This window comes from Sparus aurata, chromosome 7 (genome assembly GCF_900880675.1).
Source record: "Sparus aurata chromosome 7, fSpaAur1.1, whole genome shotgun sequence".
NCBI lineage: Eukaryota > Metazoa > Chordata > Actinopteri > Spariformes > Sparidae > Sparus > Sparus aurata.
In genome coordinates, this window is record NC_044193.1 from 19,049,875 (window position 1) to 19,077,571 (window position 27,697).

General features: G+C 41.2%; 3 protein-coding genes across 15 annotated transcripts; 1 reads left to right on the forward strand and 2 right to left on the reverse strand.

The window, feature by feature from the left end:
- Positions 1–643: 643 nt before the first annotated feature.
- On the reverse strand, positions 644–7,297 carry nfyal (nuclear transcription factor Y, alpha, like). 13 transcript variants are annotated; one of them, XM_030422649.1, is made up of 10 exons: positions 7,010–7,144; positions 6,249–6,353; positions 5,992–6,078; positions 4,981–5,127; positions 4,339–4,470; positions 4,155–4,257; positions 3,869–4,038; positions 2,884–3,057; positions 2,540–2,650; positions 644–1,686 (listed from the first exon to the last, which is right to left on the reverse strand). In XM_030422649.1, exons 2-10 carry the CDS (start codon positions 6,327–6,329, stop codon positions 1,621–1,623), a joined length of 1,071 nt encoding a protein of 356 aa, XP_030278509.1. In that variant the 5' UTR covers positions 6,330–6,353; positions 7,010–7,144; the 3' UTR covers positions 644–1,620. The 13 variants fall into 13 exon arrangements, with proteins under 13 accessions (XP_030278509.1, XP_030278510.1, XP_030278511.1 ...); XM_030422650.1 differs by having other exon boundaries at positions 6,949–7,137; XM_030422651.1 differs by lacking the exon at positions 7,010–7,144 and adding an exon at positions 6,445–6,934.
- Positions 7,298–7,353: 56 nt separating this feature from the next.
- ngrn (neugrin, neurite outgrowth associated) lies at positions 7,354–8,911 on the forward strand. Its single transcript, XM_030422662.1, has 3 exons — positions 7,354–7,983; positions 8,065–8,175; positions 8,259–8,911. The coding sequence occupies exons 1-3, from the start codon at positions 7,766–7,768 to the stop codon at positions 8,836–8,838; spliced, it is 909 nt and encodes a 302-aa protein (XP_030278522.1). The 5' UTR covers positions 7,354–7,765; the 3' UTR covers positions 8,839–8,911.
- Positions 8,912–10,069: 1,158 nt separating this feature from the next.
- sort1b (sortilin 1b) lies at positions 10,070–27,398 on the reverse strand. Its single transcript, XM_030422642.1, has 20 exons — positions 26,757–27,398; positions 24,332–24,391; positions 24,023–24,096; positions 23,829–23,931; positions 23,547–23,708; positions 23,149–23,222; positions 22,047–22,096; positions 21,751–21,878; positions 20,628–20,772; positions 20,322–20,477; positions 19,812–19,918; positions 18,292–18,394; positions 18,014–18,185; positions 16,782–16,972; positions 16,500–16,689; positions 16,050–16,166; positions 14,087–14,195; positions 13,865–13,977; positions 13,623–13,752; positions 10,070–12,243 (listed from the first exon to the last, which is right to left on the reverse strand). The coding sequence occupies exons 1-20, from the start codon at positions 27,027–27,029 to the stop codon at positions 12,229–12,231; spliced, it is 2,472 nt and encodes an 823-aa protein (XP_030278502.1). The 5' UTR covers positions 27,030–27,398; the 3' UTR covers positions 10,070–12,228.
- Positions 27,399–27,697: the final 299 nt, after the last annotated feature.

Below are 27,697 nucleotides of genomic sequence, written 5' to 3' on the forward strand. Positions count from 1 at the left end.
TTTTGAGCACATATCTTTGTTTTCTTCTTTTAATTAATGGGGACATACTATGTTCATTTTTACTTCCATATTTTTATTTTGGGTTACTACTAGAACAGGTTTACAATATAGGCTTGATGTTAAATAAACGCATCAGTTTTCTCATATTGTCCAGTGCTGTATTCCCCCTCTGTCTCAAATGCTGTTTTAGCTCTTGTCTCTTTAAGGCCCCCCAACCCAAATACCTAGTCTGCTCTGATTGGTCAGTTCACAAATGTCTGACACAGCGCAGACTCAACAGAGACGCTGTGCTAAATCAATTCTTACCTGCCAAACTGGCCGCTATGCAATATTATGCAAATATGTGACATGGTGAGGTGTCACAGAATTAAAGGCAAGTCTACTGACGAGGAGTTTCATGGCCAGTGTTTTCTGTGGGAGATGGGAGATTCTGTTGGTGCAAAGTTTGACCTTCTTAACTCTCAAGACCTTTTACATGCACAATAACATATAAACACTGAAGGAAACAAAACAAACAAAACAAAATCCAAAATGCATAATAGGTCTCCTTCATATCAATACCCTTCATGGGATATCCTGAATTAATGATGGAAAGATGAGTTTAAATTGACCAAAAATGCAAATGAAGAAAGGACAAATAACCTCGAGTCACATAATAAAATTTAATAGACATAGATTTGATGAATATGATGTCCAACCTTTTTTTATTAGCAAAATAATAATATCATTGCAGAATTGCATCTGATGGGTAAAAAAAATCTATCTACACTGAAAAACAACCAAAACACTTAAGGTGGACTCACCAATGAAGAACTACATGGATAGAATATGAAATATGTTGCAACACCAAGTCATTTTTTTCTTACAAACACTATTTCTAACCACAAAATTGTATAAAATGCATCCACAGAATTGGGTAAATGAGTAAGCACATCCGAATAACACTGGGGATGAAAAGAATTTCTGTACAATATCTTCACATTTGTATCACATTTCAGTTTTTGCTCAGTGGACACAGATTGAATGTATGATGCTGATTCCATCCCCCCACAGTACAGGGGTTAAAATAAACCAAATGTCAAAATACAGGCCATCACATAAAAGATAAAGGACACAAGTGAAGTGTAGCATCAACGCTTGAGTGTCTCTGAAAAAAAAAATCTGTACCATTTACAAAAAATATTTAAAGCAACAAGGAACCACGAGTGATGAATTCTCATCTTTTTAACAGCCCAGGGTGAGACCGAGAATGACCTCACTACAGTCATTTCCTCTGTTGAACTAGCCCTGGCAATCCATAACTTCATGTCTCATTATTGTCCAAATCCTTACGAAAAAATAAAATGCTGGTCTTAAGTGCTTGACCAGTTAAGATGAACGTGGAAGCATCCTCCATTCTAAAAGAAGACAGGAGCAGTCCACATGGCCAGCTCCCTGGAAGACCCTTAAAGGAGTGGAGAGATAACAGAAGAAACCCAGTGGCAGTGCTGTGGTCTGGGGTGGGTGATGGTGGGGCAGGAGGGAGTGAGAGGAGAAGGTGCCGCAGATGGGTTAACTAGGATGAAGAGTCTCAGGCAGGGTAGAGTTCACGGGCAGAGGTGATGACCGCTGGCAACGGTGCTACGAAACTCGGATCATCTGAGCCACCGTCTCATCTGCTGCTGCCTGAGCTGCCTCCTGCTGTTGCTGCAACAGAGGAGGAGAAAAGACCATTATTAGAGATGCAACAATTACTGAATTAATCGTTTAGTAGATCAATCATTTTGGTTATTTTCAAGCAAAATTGATGGCTTTCTTCATTGTCTTTGTTGGAATTTGGGTTGGTAAATACGTCTTTTGATTTTGGGCTCTGTAAAAGCATGGTAAGTGTGACATTTTGTAGACTAAAAGAATACTTTGATTAATCCTAAAAATAATTAGATGGAGAATCAATAATGAGAATAATTGGATTGGAATGAAACTCCAAACAAATTACAAATGAAATCTTTCATAGGAAGTTGGGATGTTTGAAGTGCTTTGTTGACAGCTTATAACATATCTACAGGCTTGAGTCCGTATGTATATTTTAATGACCAACTGACAAGGCTGGGCGATATGACCTAAAAATAGTATTGCGACACTGGCGAATGGCTAAATGGCAAAACATAACATATATATTTCTATGTTTTGACATCTCATCAAAGCACTTCATAAATCCTAGGACTGGCCAACAAAACCAAATCTGACAAAAAATTTTACCATAATATTGATATTTTTGATATATTGTAGGAATGACTACTGATACTAAAACATTTTTTAATTGAGATTTTTGAAAATAATCATCAGTAATGTGGTTATAACGTCTAAAAGGGTAAAATTGCATCACTTTACTGTACCGCAGCCATTAAAACCAGGAAAAGACAACACTTATACCTAATATATTGATCCAAACTCTAAGATGATAAATAGACTCATATTACGATAACAATACAATATCAATACATTGCCCAGCCCTACTGAGCGACAATGAAGGTGATGCTTACTACACACAGCTTCTTACCTGTGCCAGGGCCAAGGCCATTTCCTCCTTGTCCTTGGGTGAAAAGAAACGTCCTCCGTCTCCTCGCTTACGCTGCATAGCGTGACGGTGGCGAGACTCGTGTAGATATTTCTGCCAGAGAGAGAGAGAGAGAGTGGATTGGATGATTGCCAGTTTAACACTTACACTGTGCTGCCTCTGTGCCAGTACTTGTTGAAAGGTAATCTCCTTGTGAGATTACATGGGTAGATAGCACGACAGCACTAAACTGTGCAGTTTGTAAAACATTTATGAGGGATTTTTTGATTTAGTACTTAAATTAAATGACTCTTTATAATAGAGTAGGGTTGGAAACACAGGCTTACCCTCCTTTCTTTGGGGATCTTGCCCTCAGCCTCCAGCTTCGCCCGGGCCTGTCTTCGCTTCAGGATGCGATGATACTGTTTTGCATTGACGTACAGAGGTTCCTCCTCAAGCATCTCGGCCCCTGGCAGGGGAATACGCTGCATGGCTGGAACTGCACCACCTCCAGGGACCATCTTATAGAGGGAGAGACACAGAGAGGGATATGGTGCTTTGAATCTCAGGCAGGGATACATCAACATACTGACACAAACAAGCAGTTACTGTGCAAATACTTAAGTCATTATCGCATCTACCTTTGGGCCTTTATTCAAAACTGATATACAATACTGCACCACAATACAGCTTTCACCTTTACAGGCTCATGTTAGCACACCCACACAGGTGTTTTCAGCCATTCAAGCTGAACAGACATTTCTACCCACTTAAACGGGGTGGAGTAATCTGGGAAGGAGCCTGAATTAATAACGTTTATAAAGGTTCAAGTTTTCCCATCCGTACAAGCACAGTAGTGGTGAATGAGATGTCAATCAAACAGTCTATAAACACCCATACAGTCTTAAGAAAAGTTCTAGTCTGGCAAAATTAGTGAAAACACCAGTGTGGGTGGACAATGGGTGTAAAATAAATGTAGTTATGTTCACTTCATGGTTCAACAAACTGAACTGAAACTAGACCAAAGAAAAATGTTCTAAAAATGTTGCTTGAGAAGTTTCATGGCTATTTTTCTCAGCTTTTAGATCTAATTATCCAATTCAGACAAATAATCTAAGCATAACCAGATTCATTCCTCATGTCATCACAGTACGATTACACAAAAAGAAAATAAAGACAATAATAAACCAGATTCTACAGTCTCACAATGGCAAATGCACAAAATTAAAGCGATTAACTACCAAGGTGCTCTTAAATGCTCCTCCACTACAACACAAACCCTTGGTTGAGTCTACATTTTCTTTTAAAAAAGGGTAAAAAGACGACAGGTACCTCTGCACAGGGTCTTACCATGACCATTCCACCTGCATTGACCATGTTACCAGAGACGGGCAGGGTGACGGTCACAGTGCCTTGGCCGCTGTTGGTAGTGTTGGTGTTGGCACCCCCTGCCTGTACGATCTGGGCACCTGCCAAGCTGGCAGCTGGAATTGTGATCATTCCTGCACACACATTATCATCACAGTTCTTATTCCAAAAGACAACTCCACAGTGCTCTCGTTTAGAAAGTCTACAAAGCAGAAGGCAAACACAAGAGATAGGAGAAAATTGAGTTTACCCTGCTGCAGGACAGTGCCATCTGCATTGACTGGCTGGTAGACGATGGTTTGGCCGTCAGCCGTCTGTGCCACCTGCTGGCCCTGCACGCTGATCTGCTGCCCCTTTGTGAAAGGGAAGACACTCAGTAATCACATTAGTAATAAACTGGTCAAATGGCCACTCAAATAGTCAGATTTACACACCTGGTTCTGTCCAGCTGTGATGGCTGTCTGCGGCTGCTGGATGATGATCTGCTGGGGCTGACCCTGCTGACCCTGGAGCTGGAGAGTCTGACCGCCCTGCAGCTGGATCTGACCTGGCTGCACCAGCTGGATCTACACATGGACACAGGGCACAGATTGCCGTCAGTCCACATTTCAACTGAATGGTAAGTTCAGAACATCACAGAATGGTTTCATTTACATTTCTCTGCACTGATCTCAAACATCTACACATATATACTCGAAGGAAAACAGTTCAATGTTACACTAACACACATGTAAGAAGCACTTGTTAACAGACACCGTTAATGGCTTAGCACCCAAAGTGGTCCAAACACTCCTAATTTACTATCAAAATGACAAAGAAGCAGTAAATCGTTATACTTTAGAAGCTGGAACCTGCAAATTTTGCAACCTCATTTTAGCTTGAAAAATGACAAAGGATTGATTATCAAAATAGTGTGCGATTAATTTTGTTTCCCAGGTCACAATGTGCTTCTCATACTAAATTGCTACCAACAATCTAACAATACTATTCCACAGAGTACACTGTGTCCTGGCACAGGATAATGAGGTATAATTTGAATACAGATATTAATCTAGTAGCTGATCCTCATCCCTTACCTGCTGTAGTCCCTGGGCTCCAGACACAGGCACCTGCATTATGGTTTGACCCTGACCCCCCGACATGGCCTGCACCATTATGGGTTGCCCCGATGATGTGATGAGCTGCCCACCACTCACCTGGACCATCAGAGGCTGCCCTTGGACCTACAGAGAGATACAGAACATTATAAGAGCACTGCCAGTGCATGTAGCCTCAGTACCCCTCATGTGTGACGCACAGGACCGCAAGCAAATGATATCAAACCAGGAACATCCATGATACCACATTATGGATAGATGTGCTTGATGATTTGCCGTCATTCTTTCTCTTCTGGGATGTACAATGATGAAACCATCCAGTTCCATTGTGAATCCAAACTGTAGCCCATTTACAGTATGTCCTCAAATATACAAAACCTCAGCATTCATTGGTTTTGTATGTGATGGAATACTGCTTCAGAGTTTAGTTTACGTCAACTTGAAGTGGCCATCAAATTAATGTGGTCCAACTTGCGTCCATAAAAGAATCACAACAGACCACAATGGACGACTGATAGTATGTGGCAGCAGTTGTACCATAGGAAAAAATGCAAGAGGAAGAGAACTCATTGACATTTCGCAACAGGATGACGGTAATAGCTAGATGGTGAGAGGTGACAGTAACCAGTGACTATGGATTCATGCTGTTCAAAGCTGGTTCTTTCTGCTAACTAATGGCTTTCATCTTCATCAGGAAGAGAACTGTCTGACTTACAAGACTTGCTTTTGAAAGCAGGAGAAGAACACAACTCAAACAGAAGTCTGTTGACAGTCATATGAGAGCATAAGCGTGAACCTGAGGTGGACACACAACACACTGTGCTGAGGAACATGCAGTTCAGGCAGCTGTAGGACATGCTGGGGGAGAGAGGATGAACCAAACAGCACTGAGATGGTTCATGGAAAACAGCCCTACAGCAGAGTCGGAGCATGCAAACTCGCAGGCTGTAATCCTGTTATGACACTGACACAGGCCGGCGGTGACACCACTACCTGGAGTGTCTGAACCTGCTGGCCTGAGGCCGTCACCACTGGAGCCTCTGTTTGCAGCTGCACAGCCGTCACTGTGCCCTGTGTCTGCAGGCAAGGCAGGACAATAGAGTCTCAGGCAGCTTATTATCAGTACAATGGATTGGATGTGGAATCCGCTGGGAGGCTTTAATGCTGGGTACCTGTTATCTTACAGCTGACGGTATAGCAAACATTTTTATTAAAACCAAATGTACCTGGGTGAATTCTGAGCTCACCTGCTGTTGGATCTGTCCATTGGTAGTCTGCACAACTATCTGCTCCCCGGTCGTCGTGGTGGCAGTGGTGTACTGCTCCATAGCTTGTTATTATCACGGTCCTCTCTTGAGACAAAAGACACATAACGTTATACAATATTAGCTCATGTATATTTATACCTATTAGCCCCTACTTTAGATGAGACCCACAACATACGTGTGCATCCAGAAAGACAAACAAGTTGTAGTCCTGACCGAACCTCACCAACTGTTAACGTTAGCTCGACATTATTAAATATGGAAACATTAGCGGCCTTTCTCACTTAAACTCATCGCGCTTACATATTTGAATATCTGAAATACATGTGTCTGAAATTAAGAGGGTGATACATGTATCCCATACTTGACAAAATAAGGTAAGGGCAGCTGCTGCGACATTTAACGGGTTGTTTTGGTGAGAGCTAACAGGGCTACCTTCAGTTTTAGCTAACTGTTAGCTAGCGTATAAAGCGTGGTAAATGCCAGAAAGCATAAACGGAGGCTAGTTAACGGGTAAAATGCTTAGGTCGGTCTTTAGGAAGGTTGTTGTTTATCATAACTGATGATGATTTGCGGGGCAGCGTTTACAGACAGACTGGACCTTGCTTTTATCAACCCTCCCTTTGTTTGAGATTCGTTATTTAAGCTAACTAGCAAGAGTTAGCTCGGGCTTGTCGCCCACCATAGATCATGTTTCCACACAGGAGCCAACATAGCGAACAAGAAGTTATTTGCAGCCTAACCAGCCCGGGACGAAGCGGTCGGAATCAAACTGCCATTCGATTTTTTTGCATTTAGCAGGGTTAGTAATTTGGTTGGTCCGTAGCAAACCAATCCGTGCTGACAACTACCAATGCCTTCAATCGGGTCTCCCTTACCGTATCTCCGCTGTCCGGTTTCCCTCTGATTGGCTCCAGTACAGCTCGCTAAAGCCCAATCAACAAAGTGAGCGGACAAAATGGCGCAAATGAGACAACGGATCCTGGGAGGAGGTGCGCAGCTGCGTGACACACGAATAAACCGGGTCAGGCCACCGTGCCGTTCCCGTGACGACCGGCAGATGTCGCCATTTAAATACACGTTCTGTCCCGTTTGGCAGATCCTTTGGGATATATTCGTACTTTAATTTATCTATTCATCGCATTATTTAGAGGCGAATTATGAAATAGATGTTTAACCATGAGGTGAATGTGCTCCGCGTTACAAGTGAACCTATTTGTTCAGTTCATGTTAATTTGAGAACTGCACCTCCGCGCCGGTAGGTGGCAGCACCGCGCCCCCTCTTAGTGCGGTGAAGGGAATGTTTGCGGAAGTGCGTCCATCCACGAGTTTCGAGCTTTCAAGGGGTTTGAGGCAACTGTCGGGGTTACTGGTGAAAGTCGCTTCTCTGTTGAGAGTTTGACGACCAAACGTGTCAGTGAAATTTGTGTCTGACTTCCTCTTTGGCAAAACAAGCGAATGCTCTCGGCTGAAAAAGGGAGGACACCCCGTCTGTGAGCATGGCTCGACCTCTCCAGCTCCTCTCCCTCCTCTGCAGGCTCGGTGCTCGGTCAGTGCTCCCCTCGGCTTCTGTTAACAGCTGTCGATTTGCAAGCAAAGGTGCCAGCAAGGCATGGGTGGGACACAGCCATGAGCACAGTGGCAGAATGCAAGACAGAGATGACATGTCTGATGATGAACTGGATGATGTAGAAGACAAAGTCCAGGCCCTGGTTGAGTACGTGTCAGCAGGAGTAATCATATTAGTATAGTGTAAATTATAGTGGTCTTTACAATCCCTCACTCTTGTGCTTTTCAGTGAAGAAAGAAAGAAGCAGAGGACTGTGAAGTATCATATACTGAGAAGGCAGATGACCCCACCAGGACCTCCACAGAGGAAGCTAACCTGGGATGCTATTGAGCAGATCAGGTGAGGAGCTCTCCCAAGAAACATCTTTTCTGTATTTGATGTAACTGCACTGTTGGGGACTTGATATGAACTGTTATGTTCAGGTATCTGAAGCAAGAGCAACCAGATGAGTGGACGGTGGAGCGTCTGGCTGAGGGCTTCTCAGTCACCCCTGATGTCATCCTGAGAGTCCTCAGGAGCAAGTTCACCCCGCCTCCTGAGAAAAAAGCCAAGCAGGATTCTAAAGTAATGGCTGGACTCCGCCAGCAGGTGCTGCCTTCAGGTGCTGGGAGAGGGCTGAAGCTGCCTGCACACCGCACACTAGCTGAACTCCCACCTGGAAGTAGAGAAGGAGTAGTGGTGCCTGTGGCTGAGCGGACTCTGATGCTGCGAGGTGAAGGCTCAGCATCCCTGGCTAAGAGTCCTGCCCCACTTACTGTTCTGCCCGGCCAGCTCAGAGCCGGTGTGAGTAAAGATGCCCTGGTGACAGGATACACAGAAGTGGACAGCAGCACTAACACAAACCCCGCAGAGGAGGACAGAGAGGATGAGGAGAGCTGGGATGGACGGGTGATGACCGAAGAAGAGCTGGAGGAGTTTATGGAAATGGAGAAGCCGTCTCCTGTCGTGCAAGTCGGGAAAGACTTCTTTGATGCAGAGGGCAACTTTTTGTATAAAATCTGAGACTAACCATGTAAAGAGCTTGTGAATAATATATGATGCCTTGTTATGAATTAAATTACAGTGTATACAAATACAGAGTTTGATATTATTGGTTGGACAAAACAACCATTGTGAAGCTGTCACTTTGGGCTCTAGGTAGTTGTGACAGCAATTCTCACTAGTATATTTTTTTACAAAACTGAATGAATGGCGAGATTTATAAGCACTAAATCTGTGATTAAATTAATCATTAGTTGCAGTCGTATTAAAAAATTAGCTCGACATCAACCAACTTCAACATTAAAATCCTACCTACACTGCGTGAGTTGTAATATTATAAAAATACAATAAGTGTAACAGTCACAGGATACATTTTTATGCAATGACTACTTTTACTTTTAATTATTGATGGTGAGATAAAGCTTCGTGAACCATTGAAGCTTTCCATCCAAACGGTTCACTCATGGGTCAAAGCTTCATGGTGCTTCATTTGCTCTACTGTGCTGTGAACTGGACAATACATGTAAAACTGGCAGAGTGATTGTACTGAAAACATGGCTTTGGTGTGTGAATATCTGGGTGGGTTGTGGACAGAACAAAACATTTGAGAACGCCATCTTGTGCTTTTCATTCAAATAAGAATATGAAATATGATGAGGACTAAAATCCAATAAATAGGGGTGTCTCATTCAAGAAAAACTATCAAATGAATCAACACAAAAAACAATAGTGATTGGTTCCAACCCTAAGTTTATGTAATATTTTCAATGCATTTTCTTTAGTCGTAACAATATTATTCCAGTGTGGTAATAGTACTTTTCTTTGAGTAAAGGATCTAAATTCTTTCTCCACTGCTAATGTGTTTCAACATCTGCTCTCCATGTATTTATTTGCCGATCTCTCTATGTATTCACTTCATTTCTACATATGTTCATCCAGGAATAATCCTGGCTAACGCAGAAATAAATCCTGAAATAAATGCAACATTTATGGAATCAAGCAGAGGACACAGATGAAACTCAGGTTGTACCAGCAGCCACCTTGCAACCATAATGTGTTTTGGTATCATATCCATGAGAAATTCATCTACTGATGAATGATAGTCCGTGGCAGAAAGCACTTAACTATATCAGTCAGCCACTGCGAGGTATTTTGCAATTCTGGTTTTGTTTTTGTCTCAGGGGTCCATTCTCTCATCTTGTGTTTTTTTCTACATTGCTGTTTGTAAGAAATAAGAATCAGGTGACAGAAATAAGAGGAACATATGAATTTATTGGCAAACCCAAATAAAATTGCCTCAAATATACAGAAGAGAGAAACATAGCAGATACAAAGATGTAACCTTGTATATTTACAGAACCATCACAATGACTTAATTAATTTATACAGCAGTTTTTAACTGTAAGAAAAATGTGTAACCGTCACTTAATGCATAAACAATCATTAAATAAGAATTCAACAAGTGTCTCCCAGTGTAAAGCAGCTACATAATAACCTTGTATTCAATCTGTGTTTTTGTTTCTGTTTTTGTATTTCGGTTTACTCTCTTCAAAGTTTTAATCTCGTGCCAGGACATAAAGGAGTGATAACCAGGTTATTTCCTTCACAAAGCTCTGTGGATTTAAATATGACTCAAAGTTAACATGCAGTTCAATGGGAGCTCCTATGAAACAGACATTTCCTTCATTGCTCGAAGACTCATCCTGCTTAAAAAGTGCAACATACTGGATGAAACTGGCTGCACTTGATATAAATAATCAGTAAATAGACGCTGGCCACACACTGGGAGGGGCCTCACATCATATCGTCACACCAGGCACTTGTATAACCACATCCAATTTACTGCACTCTGAACCTGCTAGTCACAAATAAATACAACTTGTAAGAAAGCAACATGTTTAACACGAGACAGACAAATAAATGTGCAATCAAAATAAGAAAAACCCTGTAAGACGCGGTGTGATGTGGAGAGTCATAAAATTAGTAGTATGAGGATGATTACAAAGAAAAAGACAGCAGTTCACAATAAAAGACCTGTTATTTTAGAGAGCCTGCTCCACCTCAGATGCATACACCAGAAACATAAAATAAACAGTCTCACACAGTGTTCCAGCTTGAACGACCGTCCATAGACTCTTCCACCAGGCTACAGTGTAGTTTTTGCTATACAACATTTACATAACTGAATTGTTTTGTTTTTTTCTAGCATTGTTACTGTGCTTCAGTCGCCAAATCATATCATGGATGTAAAAAATATCTTTAGATATTTACTATCAAACTATAATTATTTCTGTAATTTCTGAACATATTTGAACCGCAACTTGTCATCAAAGATTTGTAAAGTACAAAAACGGCTCAAATGATTATAAACAAGACTTGACTACAGTGATGAATACAGCCTTATCACATTAACTGTTAGGTCACAGTTAGGAAAAAATGTTCAACCACAAACTCTAAGCATACAAAGATCTTTGTGCTTTAGGCAGTCTGAACTGCACACATTAATTTCTGAGCAAATCCTGTCTTGAAACAGACATAATCTGCTGTCCTATACATCGATGACATCTTCATTCATCAAACGGAGTTACTGGATACATCAAAGACATCGTGCCAGTGGGATTATTTCACATGCAAGGACAAGATACTGAATCTTAACATGTTATTGCTATGAACCTAATACAAATGGAGTTTTCCACTTGCTTCTTATTACTTTGGAGTATCAAAAGTATGCAGGCTTGTATTCCAAATACAGACTACAACAGGGGATTTCACAAATAAAAAATATCTATAATTTACATACTCTTGGCCATCCGTTGGGGACACTTATTGACCGACAAATACTTTATTAAAAGTAGGGATAGAGACTTGTGTGGTTTGGGAGGGTTATCACCAACAGCAACCTTTTAAACACCGACCGAATTGATACCACATCAAAAAAAGACAAAATAAAACAGGTTTATGTACAAGTGCATGAGAAAAAGGACACCGAGCTCCAACAGAAGTGAGAAGTATTTCCAGGAGCGCTCCCAGGACGACAGGAGAGACAGGACCCGTAAAGCAATGGTGGCGGATTTATACAGCGAGCTTTGCTTCCATTACTCTGTCAGCAGTTAAAATGACTGCATCAGTTCTTCGTCTCAACAATAAATTAGATTCAAACTCAATCAATAGAATCAATAACTGGAGCACAACACTAACAGACCTCCTACACATAGCTCTCCTCAGCAGTGACATCAGTCCCAGGACGCCTCCGTACATTCATTATAGATGACAGCAGATAAGCAAAGACTCTCCCTCTGGTAGCTGAGGCCAGAGTTCATACGAGAAGGTGACAGGAAGATTTAGCTGGAGACGAAAGAGTAACAGGAAGAGCGGCCGGCCATCGGGCAGGCTGGAAACCTGTTGTGCCTGCTATTCAAGAAGATCCTGTGTAAATACAAGACGAGAAGAAACAGTGAAGCTAGAGGGGACACAGGTGAGCAAACAAAGACACTGTGACCTAGTTGAAGGGGAATTCATGTAAACATCCTAATTGTGTAACAATAATATAAAGAAAAAACTAAAGAAAACAGCTGCAATGCCGGAATTATCTGAATAAGGTTGCCAGAAGTATCACTACCTCACTTCTCAGGTCTCTTTGTCCAAAAGGGACGTACCTTATTTTTTGATACCTTGTGTTTAAAGCTACTCAATCGAAGTATGGAACCTTTAAAAATAAAAAAACAGATCTACTATACAGTCAGATTTTAATCCTACAACTGGACAGAAATTGACATCAACATGAATGTTTTGCTGGTTCAGTGACCTTTTCTGTACCAGCACTGTGCACTTTGTTAATAATCTATGGTTTTCAATTATTCTTTTCAATTGTTTCTTCAATTATTTGTGACAACCTTGAGTCTTAAATTTGACCGATTAGCGTTGGACATTCCTTCATTCCTTCACTTTTGGGAACATATATGATCAACGAGCACGAGGACAAAACATTGGATTACAACACTGCTGAACAACAGTGTCTCCTCTCAGGAGTCTTGATTCTGACTGGAATATAATAGCTTATCACATATATTTTCATATTGGTGTATACATCGGCTCAGCTGGCAAGTAACAAGACTTTGCAGCAGTCAAAGGACAAAGACTTGTTTCAGGTCCTTTTTAACAGCTTCATTACATAGTTTGTCCACCAGGGGGCGCTGAAAAGCTGAAACCATGGGTCACAATTATTTTTTTTTTAAAAAGCACACTTTTAAGGGATTCTTATCAAACGTGTTTGTTAAGACAATGAACATCAGCTAATATGTCTTTATTATAGTTGGCTTTATTATCTTCTGTTTCCTTTTTACCCTTTTGAATGGGCCTGTACAATGGGTGTGCCAACGGGACAGTATGGCTTAATCACATGGGGCACTTCTTTACTAAGTTAATAAACGGCATTTGCATTGACTGTAATGTGTAATGTTAATGGACATTAACTTCAGATGCTTTTTTTAATTACCTGTATGGTTTAAAAAACAAGAAATAAGGCCCATGACATGGATATGCTTATTTAACAGGAACTATCCTCTGCTGTTCTGAACAACAATGATTCGATGACGATACAAGTTATTTGTTTTCAGCAACAAGGTGTGTCACGGATCATTTATCGGTCCGTCCTTTCTTTTCCATGTCACTGTAACTTGACCTACATAAGAGCTTGTCGAAGGTGTGGCCACTTGAATTTTTACATTACACCATACTCTACTCCACAAGGTACCTGTGTTTCTATCTTAGCCTGTGTAAGAGGGAGGAAAAGTAATCCACTATACCTCATCTGAGTCATCATGAAACTCGATCTTGCCATTCTGAGTGTGGTTGGTCTCCAGCGGGTCGTCGACCCCCTCCACAGCATTGTCCTCAACATGCTGCTGCAGCACTGAGTACCTGTGAACCAAGAACCTGTAGGGCACATTCAAATGTCTGTCAGGTCATTAAAGATCATGTAACAAAAAGTTTTTAATGAACTGTACGTGTGTGTGTGTAGAGATACACTAAGTAGAGATACACTAACCTGCCACCACAGACATATTTCTTAACAAAGACGACTCCCGCTGCGATGCTCAGCAGCATGACGACGATGACTGTTATCACAATGGGAACAGATTTGGAGGAGCGATTGTCTATCTGTAAAAATAACAGCAGACCAAATATTAAGGGCACAAGAATAGAAACAGCTATACAGCAGCCAAACATACAGCATAAATAATAAGTGTTAGTATGCAGAAGTACTGACCAGAAGTGATGGGCCCACCAGGTCGCTCACACACCTCTTACTGAGGTCGATCTCTTTACGCTCAGGCATCTCTCCTCCCTCACATTTATCTCCAGGGATTTTCCTATAGCTGTAGATCAAGGACACAATCAACAATGTATGATGGTTAGCCGGATATTTGCACACAGGGTTCATTGATAATCAGATTAGATTCATTTTGCTTAAACTGCCAAAAAAAATTTTAAATAATGTAATTTGGGCTTGTCTTATTTTAATCTCAAATTAAAATCTTAAAAAGAAAATAAATATTTTTTGGCTCTGACACATGGTAAAATCATTGGCTTGTTTAACTTATGGCAAAATACTTCTTAGTTATTATACAAAGTTAATTTATCATCAAAAAAGGACGACTGATTATTGCACCCAGTTTCTGAGCCAATACTGGCTTAAAGCCAAAATACTGAACATTTTGGCCATTGTCGACTTTTATTTTTTGTTATTTATTCCCCTTATGTGTCGAGGAAACAAAGAAATCTTCATTAAAAAAAATAACTGAATTGTTTAGTTGTCATTTTAAGAAGTCATTCATCCCTTCATTAAACAATCTTTGAAAGAGCACAAATTGAGCTTACATATCTATAAAAACAACCTTTAATATAATCTACTATCACATTAAAAATATGTTTTTTTAAGGGTTAGGGTTAGGGAATGTTGGTGACTGCTTCAAAAGCCTTTATAGCTCGCTCTACAACAACCTCAATGGAGGAGAATTTTTCAGAAGCTTTTACAAACTGATGTCACAAGCTGGTCGCTTGTAAACGTACCGGCAAAATTGATTTGACCCATCGGATAAGCATGCCATCACTATCAGTGAATGTCATCTTATCTTATTGATTGCAGTCAACGAGACACTTCTGGCCAATACATCATTGAATCCCTATTAACTACAAAGGATTTATCTGCGAGCCGACCCTACTTACTGCATAGAGTTGTTTAACTGGACTTACAGAACCATCTGTGTAATAATTATTCATTTTCTATTAAGAATCAGAATGCATGCAGAGAGACAGGCATGATGAACCTTTGCATTTTTGGTCAGCATTCACTCTTCCTCATTGGAAACATGAGACTCACTCTCACCCTCATCTGCTTCCTCTGCATGACAAGTACTTCCTCATTCACATCACTTCTCTCCTCCAACAAAAACATTCACACTTTTATATACATAGCATCCATTTTAATATTGGAAATAAAGAAATTATAACGTCTACTCAGGCGAGAGTCTGAAACACGATGCAATAAATCAAGACAGTTGTCAAGCAGAATGAATCTCTAGCAATAGTTCAGTCAGGCAGACTTTTCTTTGCATGCTTTGGCCTGTAGTTTATTTCCCATAGCATCTCGACATTCACTCCTACTCACATCTTCCTGCTGACAAGATATCAGATGTTCTCATTAGCTGATCATGTCTGTCCAATAGCACAGCAACACACCTAAATTGTTCGCCTATCAACTTGCTCTTTTCTTTTTGTTTTTTTTTCTTTCTCCGCCCTCCACCACCATATCAGCACCCAGCTTTGTCATTTCATCAGCCTATCAACAGCAATAGAGTCTAAGCAGCAGAGACTTTCTGACAAGACTTAATTAGCACTCATCATCTGTTATATAAACAATTATTAATATTTTATTTCTATTTACATCTTCATCTTTATCGCTTGTTTCCATTCATGCTGTATTTCTATTTCTACTTTGCACGGAACATTGGAACAAAAACAATTTCCCCCCGGGGATTAATAAAGTATTCTGAATCTGAATCTGAATCTGAATCTTGACTTCATTTACTTTTCTCCTGCCTCCTACCCGAAAAAGGACGGTGCCTGTTAATGTGATATTACATTAATGAAATTGTTGTTGAGTAATAAACCAGTATTGAACTAACAATAGTTACACAAAGTGTCCATAAGTGTTGGACTACCAGACTTACCCACTGGTCTGCAGTTGCTCCTCTTTGCCGTGCAGACAAAACTCCAGCACCTGGCCTTTTAGGTCCGGCTGCTCCACACACTCTGAGCTGTTCTCCTGACGGTAGTATCCAAAATCGCTGCAAAGAGCAGGAAGATGCCGGGAAGGTTAGCGAGCAAGGAAGAAGTAACCTGCATTTAGTCTGAAATACTTTTACCCTGCTATTCAATACCAGTTTGGCATATTCAATCTTGGCTCCTCGTTAAGGTAATTCATTTTATGTTTTAAAGGGCATCCATTTAGTTCAAGCTACACTGGAAGAGAAGCCAATCACATTTAAATGAGCAACCTTTATGCCTCTACTTAAGTAGATCAATACAAATACAAAGATTAAACTATAGCAATATGTATGTGGCACATATGGTACAGAACTAGTATGTAGTATGGATTTTGTGCGCAGTGAATGTCTTACCACAGGAAGTCATCCAGGGTGCAGGGACACGGGGTTGGCTGGGTGTTGACCACATAATCTCTCCCATTCCAGCAAACAGAGTCTTTCCTGAGACGAAGGAACTTCTCTTTGTAGCCTAGCATGCACCCGTCATTGGGGTCACTGATGTCATCAGAGTGGGCCAACCACTGTACATAGTCCTTGTCATCACCTGTATACATCCATATATTGGACTCTGTTCACATACAATCTCTAACAAATGGCAAAATATGGACAGATTGATAAACATATCACATCACTTACAGTCTCTGGTGAGGAGGTCCCTGAAATCGATGGTGATGGAGATCCAGTACTGGCTGAGGAAGGGGCCTCTGTAGCCCCAGATGCTGACATTCATGGAGCGAGCTCCCGGCTCTGATGCCAGTCCAGTGAAGTAGATTGGGTCTTGAGTGAAGTTGTACACACCCCAGCACTGTCCTTCATCAGTAGAAAATCTGTGGAGACATTGAAGAGTATACAAACCTGAGCATTAAACAATAAAAATCCCACTGAGGCAATGCGAATTTGGGCTATATTAACAAAACTGTATTAAAGTAAAGAAACAACATGTGAGAGGAGGTTTTATAGCTGCACTATTAGCACTTCGGCAATGTAAACAAGGCACAAATCTGACCTCAATTATACAATATTTAACATTTCCTGCAATGACATGTCAAAAATACTTGTGGTGAATAAAGACAATTACAGTAGGGTTGGGCTGATTTTCAAACTGGTTTGATGGTAAGCCAAATACAGGACTCGACTGGTTACACCAAGTTTCATTACAAATTGTCTCATCCTTGTTTGAGTGGAACAAAATGTGAGCCCACAAATGGGGGAATAGACAACTGTGACAGTTTTACTTTTTTTTTTTTATATATATATTTCAAAGATATTTCTCAAAATAGCAGTAGTTACATTTAAAGTATGAGCATGGGAAGCCTGCAAATATCTCACAATACAAGCCTTGTCAGAAAATGGAGGCCTCAAGGGGTTTTGAATTAGTAAAGGACAAGAGGAAGGGTCTAGTTTATATTAACAGCATCATACAGTGATTTTAACAGGGTATATTGGAGTCAACCAAAATAAGGCTTCGTACCAAAGAATTGTAGCATTTAGACAACAGAGCCTGCAACAACTTGTTACTGGTGAGAGTTGTCTCTTGTGGACGTCTGTGGGAGTCGTATAGCAGCCCTGTGTACAACTCTCAACTCCAGCACATCACAAGTAAAAGGGCAGCACCACCCTACTCTAAGCTCATCAGCTATCCTGGCACTTCTGCCAACTAGTTCCTCTCCACCTGCAGCTGACAAATGCTGGTTTACATAGAATCAAACCGGTTTAAGCACATACACCGGACCAGACAGGCAAACCTACCCAACCCTAAATTACAGTGAGCTTATATTTAATTCAAAGTATAAGTTGACAGATTTCTCCAAGTATCAGCGAGCACAGATCCAACCCAAACTCCTTTGTACGCTATAAGTGTGACTCACTTGATCTGGTTGATAGCTTGAGCGGGGCTGTGCTCTACAGCCACCAGCAGCCCTCCAGAGTCCAGGATAGCGTAGTGATGGGGCCCATCAAGGGCCTTTATCCAGGTGTACCCTCCATCATCAGACACATAGACATCAGGCCTCATCACTGAGATGGCATCCCCAACACTCCCTGAGGAGAAACACAGAAAGGTTTAGCAATAGTTTATCGAATTAAATAACTATGTTTATTCAAACATGGAAAAGTACAGGTATGAAAGCTCTGACGTGTGACTTACCATGAGCTAAGATGAGACCCACAGCATTTGGTTCAGTCATAGGCAGCATGGGGACGTTCAGCTTCATGGCAGTACTGTATGCTGCGTGGATGTGGAGACTGCACTGTGGACACAAACAAGCAGTAGAGTTGCAAAGATTAGACAATTAATTGATAAGAAGATCAAAAGAGAATAAATCGGCAACTATTTGGAGGATTGATTAATCATTTCAGTCATTTTTCAAGCAAAAATACTGAACATCTGTTGGTTCCAGCCTCTTATGTGAGAATTTGATGCTTTTCTTTTTTTATTTATGATAATAAAAGAAAAGTCTCTGGCAAAACTCAGTTCACCATATACCATATATAACATTTCTGGACTCTATTTCTGTTGCTAAATTGGTCTCTGGACCTCTCTGCAGCCTTTGACACAATCTCCCACACCATCCTCCTTACACGCCTATCTGACTACCTTGGCCTTACTGGTACAGCAATCTCCTGGTTCCAGTCCCATTCAACAAACAGGAAACAGTTTGTCACCATGGGAGACTCCAGCTCCACCCCAGCTCCAGTCAACCAGGGCATGCCTCAAGGCACTGTCCTTAGACCCCTCTTCTTCACCATCTACATGCTCCCCCTTGTTCAGATAATTCACAAACACGGTCTCAACTTCCATTCCTATGCTGATGACACTCCATTACATCTCTGCACTAAACCATCCACCAAGCTACCCCCACAGTCACTCGTCAACTGCCTGCATGATGTAAAACTCTGAATGACATCAAATCTACTCAAACTAAACACCAATAAAACAGAGCTCATGGTTATGGCCTCAAAGGTGCTGCTCCAGAAGGTTGGAGATCTTCTCCTGGACGTGGACGGCTGCTCTATCTCCCCACCACGGAAGTCTGCAACCTGGGTGTCATCCTTGAGTCCACGCTATCTTTTCAACACATAAAATCCATCACAAAATCAGCTTTTTATCATCTCAAAAACTTCTCCAGACTTCGGCCCCCCCTCTCCGAACCTGTGGCGGAGACCCTCATCCATGCCTTCATCACCTCCTGCCCGGACTACTGCAATGGAGTCCTGTCCGAGCCCACCCCCCCACCCCCCGGTGAAAGAGCCTTCTGTGTGACAGACCCCACTCGCTGGAACACTCTCCCAGCTGAAATCCACAAAACTGACTTCTCTGGAGACTTTCAAGAGAGACCTAAAAACCCAGCAGTTTAATAAGGCCTATCAGCTCTAGATCCAGCCCCATAAAATCAATCAACTTTTCTATTTCTTTATCTCATATGCATTTTTTGTTTATCCATTTATTCTTTGTTTTGTTTGCTCCACTTTGTTAAGTTTCCTTGGGTACCCTAAAAGGGGCTATATAAATCAAATGTATTATTACTATTATTATTATCATTATTATTATCTTACAGTAGAATACAATCTATACCCTTTAACTTTCAAAGGTACACAGTTTTCTTTATGACTAATCAAATTTCTATCTTTGATTCATCTCCATATATACCAGTTCACTCTCTTTACCTTGTCTGGGTCTTTGGCTGTAGCATCACACTTGCTGTCGGCAGGTTTCCGCAAGGGAACCCACTCCCCTCCCTGATCGAAGGACACCACAGTCTGCACTGAGCTATCTGGAAGACCAGGAAACAACATTTACATTACAGTTTCAAGCTTTTTGCTGATACTTCTATTCATAAACAATGTGTGCAAATGAAGCTTTAATCCAGGTAACAGTTAAAGTAAGCAACAAACCATTAGACAGGTAAGAAAGACAAGATAAAAATAAAAAGGAGAAAGACGGAAGCAGACATGATGGAGTTCAGATTTAGCTGGTGAGGTTTTTCTGGTGAAGTGTCAGCCAGCCGTGTCAGACACACAGCACATCTAACACTGAACAGCTAATTAAATATTTACCCAACGAGCTCCCTGTGGTATGTAATGGAGAAGTCATACATGCGTGTGTTTGAGGGAAATTTGAGTACAGGCATGTGGTGCTGTTCCTTTATCAAAGCACAGGCACATGAATAAAGCTACCTTCAGCCAGGACGCTGGCGATGAAAACTCCTCGCAGGGAGGTGACGTTAGTGAAGTCTGTCTCGCCTCCTGTGGTGGTGTAAAGGTGGCGCTCCAATGACTTGGAGTACACAGTACCGCGGTCATCTGATACATAAATGGTACCAAATCCTGAATCTGTAGGAAAAAAACAACTGCTTCACACATATTGAAGAGAAAATTACACGAAGGATTGGATTTGCGGAGTTTATTACATGACCGCTTTTTATTTTGCACTGCTCTCTAAAACTGTTACTGCTCCTCTTTACAATATGAGTGTAGACTGACCTCCAGGCTCGTCCACATGCATGAAGACCATTTCATCGTTAGCTGCCAGGATGGAGTAAAACTGCTCGTGGCCGACAGGGGGCAGCTGGGCCATGTTCCACGTCTCACCCTGGTCAACTGACACATGGATCATCCTCAGAGTGCCCTGCAGAGAAAGAGAAGGACAGGAGGACACACAGGGAATAATGAGAAAACTAAGTTGTGCAAATTATAGACCTGACCCCAAAGCCTGATTATGGAGTCAGATTACGGATATACATCCAAAGCATGATAAAGCATGCACATGAGAAAATAATGTTAATTAACCGTAGCAGGTATGAAGGGCATACATGCTCTCAAAAGTAACTCTGCTATCAAACCTGAGTTAGGGGTAGGCACTGATTCGTCACTTTTAACATGATCTAACACTTATCAAAGCTTGAGAAAAACAGGAAATATGGCCCAGATCACCAAGATTAGTAAATTAAGTTATAAAGTTGTGTTCCTGCACACTGAAGCCTAACCTCTGGAAACATTCTGAGTTTATTGCTTTCCCAGTCTAATTCTTCTATAACCTGATGTCTGATAGACAGTAAATGTATCAAAAATTCAGTGCCCCATATTGCTATTTCCCTGGTTTTTCTAAAGTAGGTTGTAAAAATTACTCAGTTGTTTGGATAAAAAGCCTCTGGCCAAACTGTCTGTTGTTCAGTTACCAGAAGATTTCAGTCAAGGTTTAAGAAGGGTGTGATCCTGTTTATAGTGACTAATCATAAAAGTGCCAGTGCCTCCCTTGGTTTCCTGCCCTTAACTGTCAGAAATCGGGTGGATTCACTTGATTTTTTTTTTGACAACTTGACTTAACTGTGACAGAACTGGTGGAGTTGTTTTTTAAAGCAGCTGTACTGGTGGGTCGAACTTATATCTTCCCTTTAAAACAACTCACAGATAATACTAACACTACAACTTGAACAAATATTACAAAAAATATTTTCATCTCGACATAACAACATGTTGCCTTTCAGTTTGAGTGGACTGATACTTGTTCTTACAAAGTAAAAGGGTCTAAACAATCAATATTTTGCATCTGGTTGACTGATTAATTTCTGTAACTGCTGGTGATTTGTACAAACTGCATACTGACCTTGCCTGTCATTACAGAGGCAAAGAGGAAGCGTCCACCTAGGCCGAAGGAGTATATCTTACTAGCGACTGTCTTGATGGTTTTACCAAAGTCTGTCGTCCTCCTCAGTTCCAGCATTCCCCGATCATCTGGGGGAAAAAACATGAGGAAAGCTTAGACATGGAAGTGCAATAAAATCTGTGTAAGGTTTATACAAGTGTAAAGATATAAATACTGAGCTTTATTTGGCGAGTATCATGTTATTGTCATGGTCTGTTCATGGCCTTCAGGTTGTGCTTAAAAGGGATATCACTTACTGCAAGATCCATTGAGGTTGGCTGTGAAAAAGATGCCATTTTTCCTTCCCCTAAAATGAGAATGAAAAATACCAAGAATTTCAGAGAAGCTGACATACAAATTTGAACACAGAAGCCAAATAGATGCAGACTGCTTTTGTTAATGTGAGATGTGGCAGCTCTTGCTGTGCTTACATCTCAAGGAAGAAATTAGGTCTCAAACAGGATTCTTTGTGCATTCTCAGTCTTTTCTCATAATAGGTTTTACTGTGTTGCATAAGAAAGCATCACATGGCATGCTTATCAAATACAAATAGCATACAGCCATGCCCTTCTTAAATATGTACTTTCTTTGGAGTGTTTTGACTTCACAAAGCTCCTGCTCCAGTTGCAAATGACCCATTTTCCTGGAGTCTGTTTGGATCAGCGTCTTTGGGATAATAATAATAATGCAAGGTTTTGTTTTAGGAAGAGTGTTTTGTACTTAGAGTTCTCACACACACACACAATGACCTTGAAAACACGGCCTGAAAATCGAAACTAAAAAGATATTCAAAGCTGCCAAGGTTGCTGGGTGATTTGTACCAGGAAGTGCCTCTAAAAAACAACAAACACTGCTGTGAGGGTTTGGCTGCAACAGGCAGGTTGAACAGTCACTGGCTGGAAAGCAGTTTTACTGCCTATTCTAAAAATATACAGCACCAATACAAGTCAGAAAAGAAAAGCTATGATCATGTTCTCGTATATCAACCTTATTACTAATCTTACAAGTTTGATGAAGTCAAAACACAGTCTTAACACAGTTAAATATACTTTTCTTTGATCGCCAGTTAAGTAAGAAACTCCACTGTCATCCATAACCTGCAATAAGTTGCTTGTTGGAGGAACAAAAACTTGAGAAAATACTGCACCACTGACCAACAGATATCATATCACTTATTGAAATCTTTGCTACATGCCAAACAAATAAGAATGAGGTTCTTCCACTCCTCCCTCATCTCACCGGACAGAAACAATTCCTATGAGATGCAGACACTTGGGTGTATTGAATAACATTACAGTTTGTTCACTGAGCACCTGACAAAGGGTGCTGCTGATATCATCACTTTGTCTCGTATCTTACCATTTCACCAGGCACACCATGTCGTGGAGCTTTTTCCAGTTGCTGCCAAAATCTTCAGACAGCCACAGTTCATACTGAGGAGAGAAAAAATTTGTTTAATAAATGATGAATTCGGAGTTCAACAGCTGTGACACCACAGTTTTTACCATAGCCAGGTTAATGAATAGACACTGTGCAAACATAAGGTCATAAGACTGACCAAAAAGGTGCCGTCCTGGCATAAGGAAGTGAGGTGGTGAACTTTGCTTTAGGGTTTTACAACAGGCCATTCAAAAGTAGTGCCTACAAATGAATGACTCACACACACACACACACACACAACTGGAGCTTTCAAGTTCATATAGACCGGCTGACCTACATCCAAACAAAACATATCTCTGTAAGATCCAACCACTTACGTTGTTGCTGAGGACGAGCAACACGTTGGAGTTTTCAGGGTTGTACATAATCTGCATAAGGGGGATGAAGGGCAGTTCCTGGTGGGAGAAACTCCTTCCAAAGTCATCAGAGACAAAGATATGAGATCCATGACCTCCAGACACATCTCCTGTCAGGATCACCTATAAGAGTTAAAAAAAAAAAAGTCAGACTGATGAAACCACACAAGATAAGATCTTGGATTAGGCACGTGTCACTGTAGTGCCACAGGATAACATCAAGTAAATGTGGAAGTGACTTACTTTGCCAGAGTTCTCGGGGCCAATAGCGATGCCAAATTCTGATCCGATAAAGGTGTTGTTGATGAGGTTGGTCACATCCTGAAATGACTTCCCGTAGTTCTCACTGGCAGACAAACAGAGGCAGCGAAAAAATTAAGAACATATCTACGAAAAACAAAATGGTGAGTTCAAACAGATGAGATCATGAGACATACCTTCGGTAGAGTTTGGACTGCCCAAGTCTTATCATGATGAGGGGCACCTGAAAAGTCGTCAAAGCCAGGATGACCTGCCAAGAAAGAAGGTTTAGCTTGAGGAAAGTGGAGCACAGATCATTTATTGATGCGGATGAGACCCTGATTGAGGGAACTTGTGTACTCTACAAGGCTCTTTGCAGGCTGCCCAGTCTGTCAGTTTCATACAGTTCACTGAATAATCCAGCCATGTTCGTCCCACTCATGTCACAGCAGCACAACACGGCATCAAAGACATGTTAGGTGAAAATTTTAGAATATTTGACTCACCCCAGTGCCATCTCCAACCCAGGCCAGCGACACCGACCCACTCAGGTCGTTGAAGGTGTACTGAGAAAAAGAACAAAATCAAACATAGACATATTAGAAATCATTGTGAACAATTGATACTGAATTTTGAGAAGAACAGCCCTTTGAGTCTGACAAACAAATCTTAATGAATTGAACCGACTTTAAATTATAAATAGCAGTCAAAACATCTATGTGCACTTTAGCTGCCAGACTGGACTCAGGGTTCCAGACTAGCTTTTTACACTGGCTGGTGCGCCATACTTTTTTTCATTTAGGAGCACTGGCGTACAATTTAAGTACACCTAATAACACTTTACATTTTAACGTAAAATCTTAGCAAATTATGTTATTATTGCAAACTGGATTAAAGGTTGAAAATAGTGTTTTTCTTCAATTAAATCACAGCACAAAGCAAGAAATTGCAATTTCAGAAATATTCTTATACATTTTTTTTAAACTGGCCTGCAGGAGTAATGAAAATGTTTAGTCACACTTGACAGATTTTTGGTAGCTTGTGCGACTAAAATAGTCGACCTTACACTGTATTTTTGCTTTGACTGGAACTGTGCTTCCCCCTCTCTGTGTGACAAAGCATAAAAGTGAAGCACCACTTATCAGGGCAGACAAGCATTTCAGGAAGCACCAGACTCCACAGCAAGAGCTCTCAGCACAGACTTCTGAATACAACTGCTGAGTAACACATTAAAACTGAGGTCAAGACTTAGCTTTTCATTCTTGTGGATTGTGTGCAAGTTAAAGGGGCACTTTGTAGTTTGGGAGAAGAAATTCAGAGTAATAAGTTTATTATTTACCATATAACATATTCATTATTTGTTCTATGTTTCCTGTGTTTGTTCTATGTTTCCTGTGTAAAGCACTTTGTGCTACATGCTCGTGTATGAAAAGTGCTCTATAAATAAAGTTGATTTGAAGTTGATTTGATATGAATGAGGTAATGACATGTAACATATATTTGTATTTTCCATAGCTGAATAAACAAGCTGTTATCAGAGGAAAATAAGGTCCCCACAACTCTGTTTGAAGCTAGAAAGGTGGCAGGGTCCACCACATATAAACAAAGTAAAACAGTATGAAATTGTGTTGTCCTTTACGGTCAGTTTATTTATTCAGTCATGAAAACTAAAACAAACAGTTTGTTTATTAAGTTTGCTGACGCATTTAAAAAGATCAGTCAACAATTGTTCTGATTAAAATATATTCCCCAAAACTTCATATTGCACCTTTAAGAGAGGTTACTTTCATTGTTAATAGAGAGAATATCTTGAATCCTTGAAAACTATTCAGTGTCCTTGCCTGTTCTTCTTTAATTACATGAACATTCACAGAGTGTTTGAGGCTCATGCTGTAAGCAGCTTCAGTACCGGTGGGACCTGCAGCAGTAACCTCAAGGGGAGAGACGTAGCTGAGCCTCCAAGAATTCTGTCGACTTTAGATTACTGAGGCCAAGTATTCAAATACTGCAATGCAAAGTTGATCACATGTCGCTGAAGAGCAAGGCAAACAAGCAGAACAGGGCTCTGCTGAGGTCAGCCTCCTGTTTTTTTTTTAGAGGAGACAACATGATTGCATTGACTGCATTAATTCATCTGTGTGCCCAACCTGTGAAATCCATTAAACATCTGGTGAGGCTGAATTCAGCCTTCCTCTCCTCTCCAGGATTTAAATGTGAGTAAAAACAAAATACTGTAGCCTCTCCCTGCCACACAAACACAGCTTTTAATTACAAAATAACTACCACACAGTCGGTCACATGGATTCCCCCTGGGCCAATTTCCCTGTCAACATTCAGGCGGGCTGGCTGGCTGTGAGGCAGAGACAAGTGGGATCCTCAAACACAGAATAGAGCTGCATCCTTGAGAAGAATCAGATATAGGTCAGTGCCATTAGTGGAGCATTTCAGAGGTAAAACGCTGTGCTCCAGGGGCGCCTACGTAGGTCTTAAAGCATGAGGGAAATAGGCGTTGTAGCTGTTTCACTACACTGTATTTCACTGCAGCAGATACAAAAGAAAAAAACATGAAGGCACAGAAAAAGGAGACGAGGTGCCTTTAATGGCTTTCTTATGTAGGAAAAACCAGAACTTGGACTCAGAATGGGATTTTTAAATGATGAGACATGCTTTTAATAGAAGAGTAAAAATAAATCTACAGAGCAAAATGTTTAACTGTAACCTCGGGCTTTAAGGCTTAACGTGACAGTTGAGTGGAAAACAAGCCCATCAGGAGCTCGGTTCGTCAGTACACTGAATAGCTGATTAGGCCTCTTTGTGCACCTGCTAAGCACCTGCGCATCTTCCCCTCTCGGCTCATTTAACCGTCAGACGTGTGAAGAAGAAGAAGAGGAGGAAGAAGGACAGTAACAGGAGCTCAGCTGGTTAACTTACACGGTGGGTGTTGTCTGCTAACTTGGTGTCATATCCTTGCAGGGCTTTGCAGGAGTCGCCCTCCGGTACGCTCCTTCGTTGTATCCTGTGGCTGGCTGAGGGAGACAGCCATGCGGGCAGAGACCTCTTGGCGATTTTCGCAGCTTTCTCTTTAACGTACGACTGCCTCACGAACACCGACTGTCCGGAGGCTTTGGAGCCCAGCTGGAAATCCAACCCGGCTGAGAAAGTGGAGACACATAACAGCAGGATACAGGGCAGCAGCAGTCCCATCCTCGTCGCTGGTGTCACTGGCAAAGAAAGCAAAACAAAAACACCCAGGAACGAGTCTTTGTTTATCCCGTGCTTGCCTAGAAATTGAAGGTCGCTAGGGCTCTCTCTGCCGCGGATGACATCAACAAAACAGTAGTCCTGACAGCGACTATTTCGGGCTTTCAAAACACGGAGCGCCCCTCAGTGCTGCCACTATTTCCCCGAACAGCAGCGAAAACACGACAAATACAGCAAATAACGCAATTTTTTTCAAAGTAATCTTCGTAATTTAGCAGCAGTTATTCGCGCTGCAACTCCTCATCCAACATGATAGATAGTAACGATGGGGAGAATTGTGCCCGCTGGTCGTAATGCTCTGTGCAGAGAGGCGACGCTGTGATTGGCTGCCGTTCTATTCCGGTCTGCCTCTGCTGTTGTGATTGGTTCAAATGCGGAAAAAGGCGGTGCTAAACGGAAGCGCTTCATAATTAGATGTCAAAGCCTGTTTAGATAGGTTGAGCAATACTACCATGTAACATCAGCCAGCCGGAACTTAATTTAAAGATAGATATGTGCATTATTATCCCACTATTGGCTTTATTTGTATTTTTAATTGACTTTAAGTAATCTACAAGAAGTTCAGGTAAATCGAACAGCAGCACATACAATCAAGTATAAATGTGTAATAA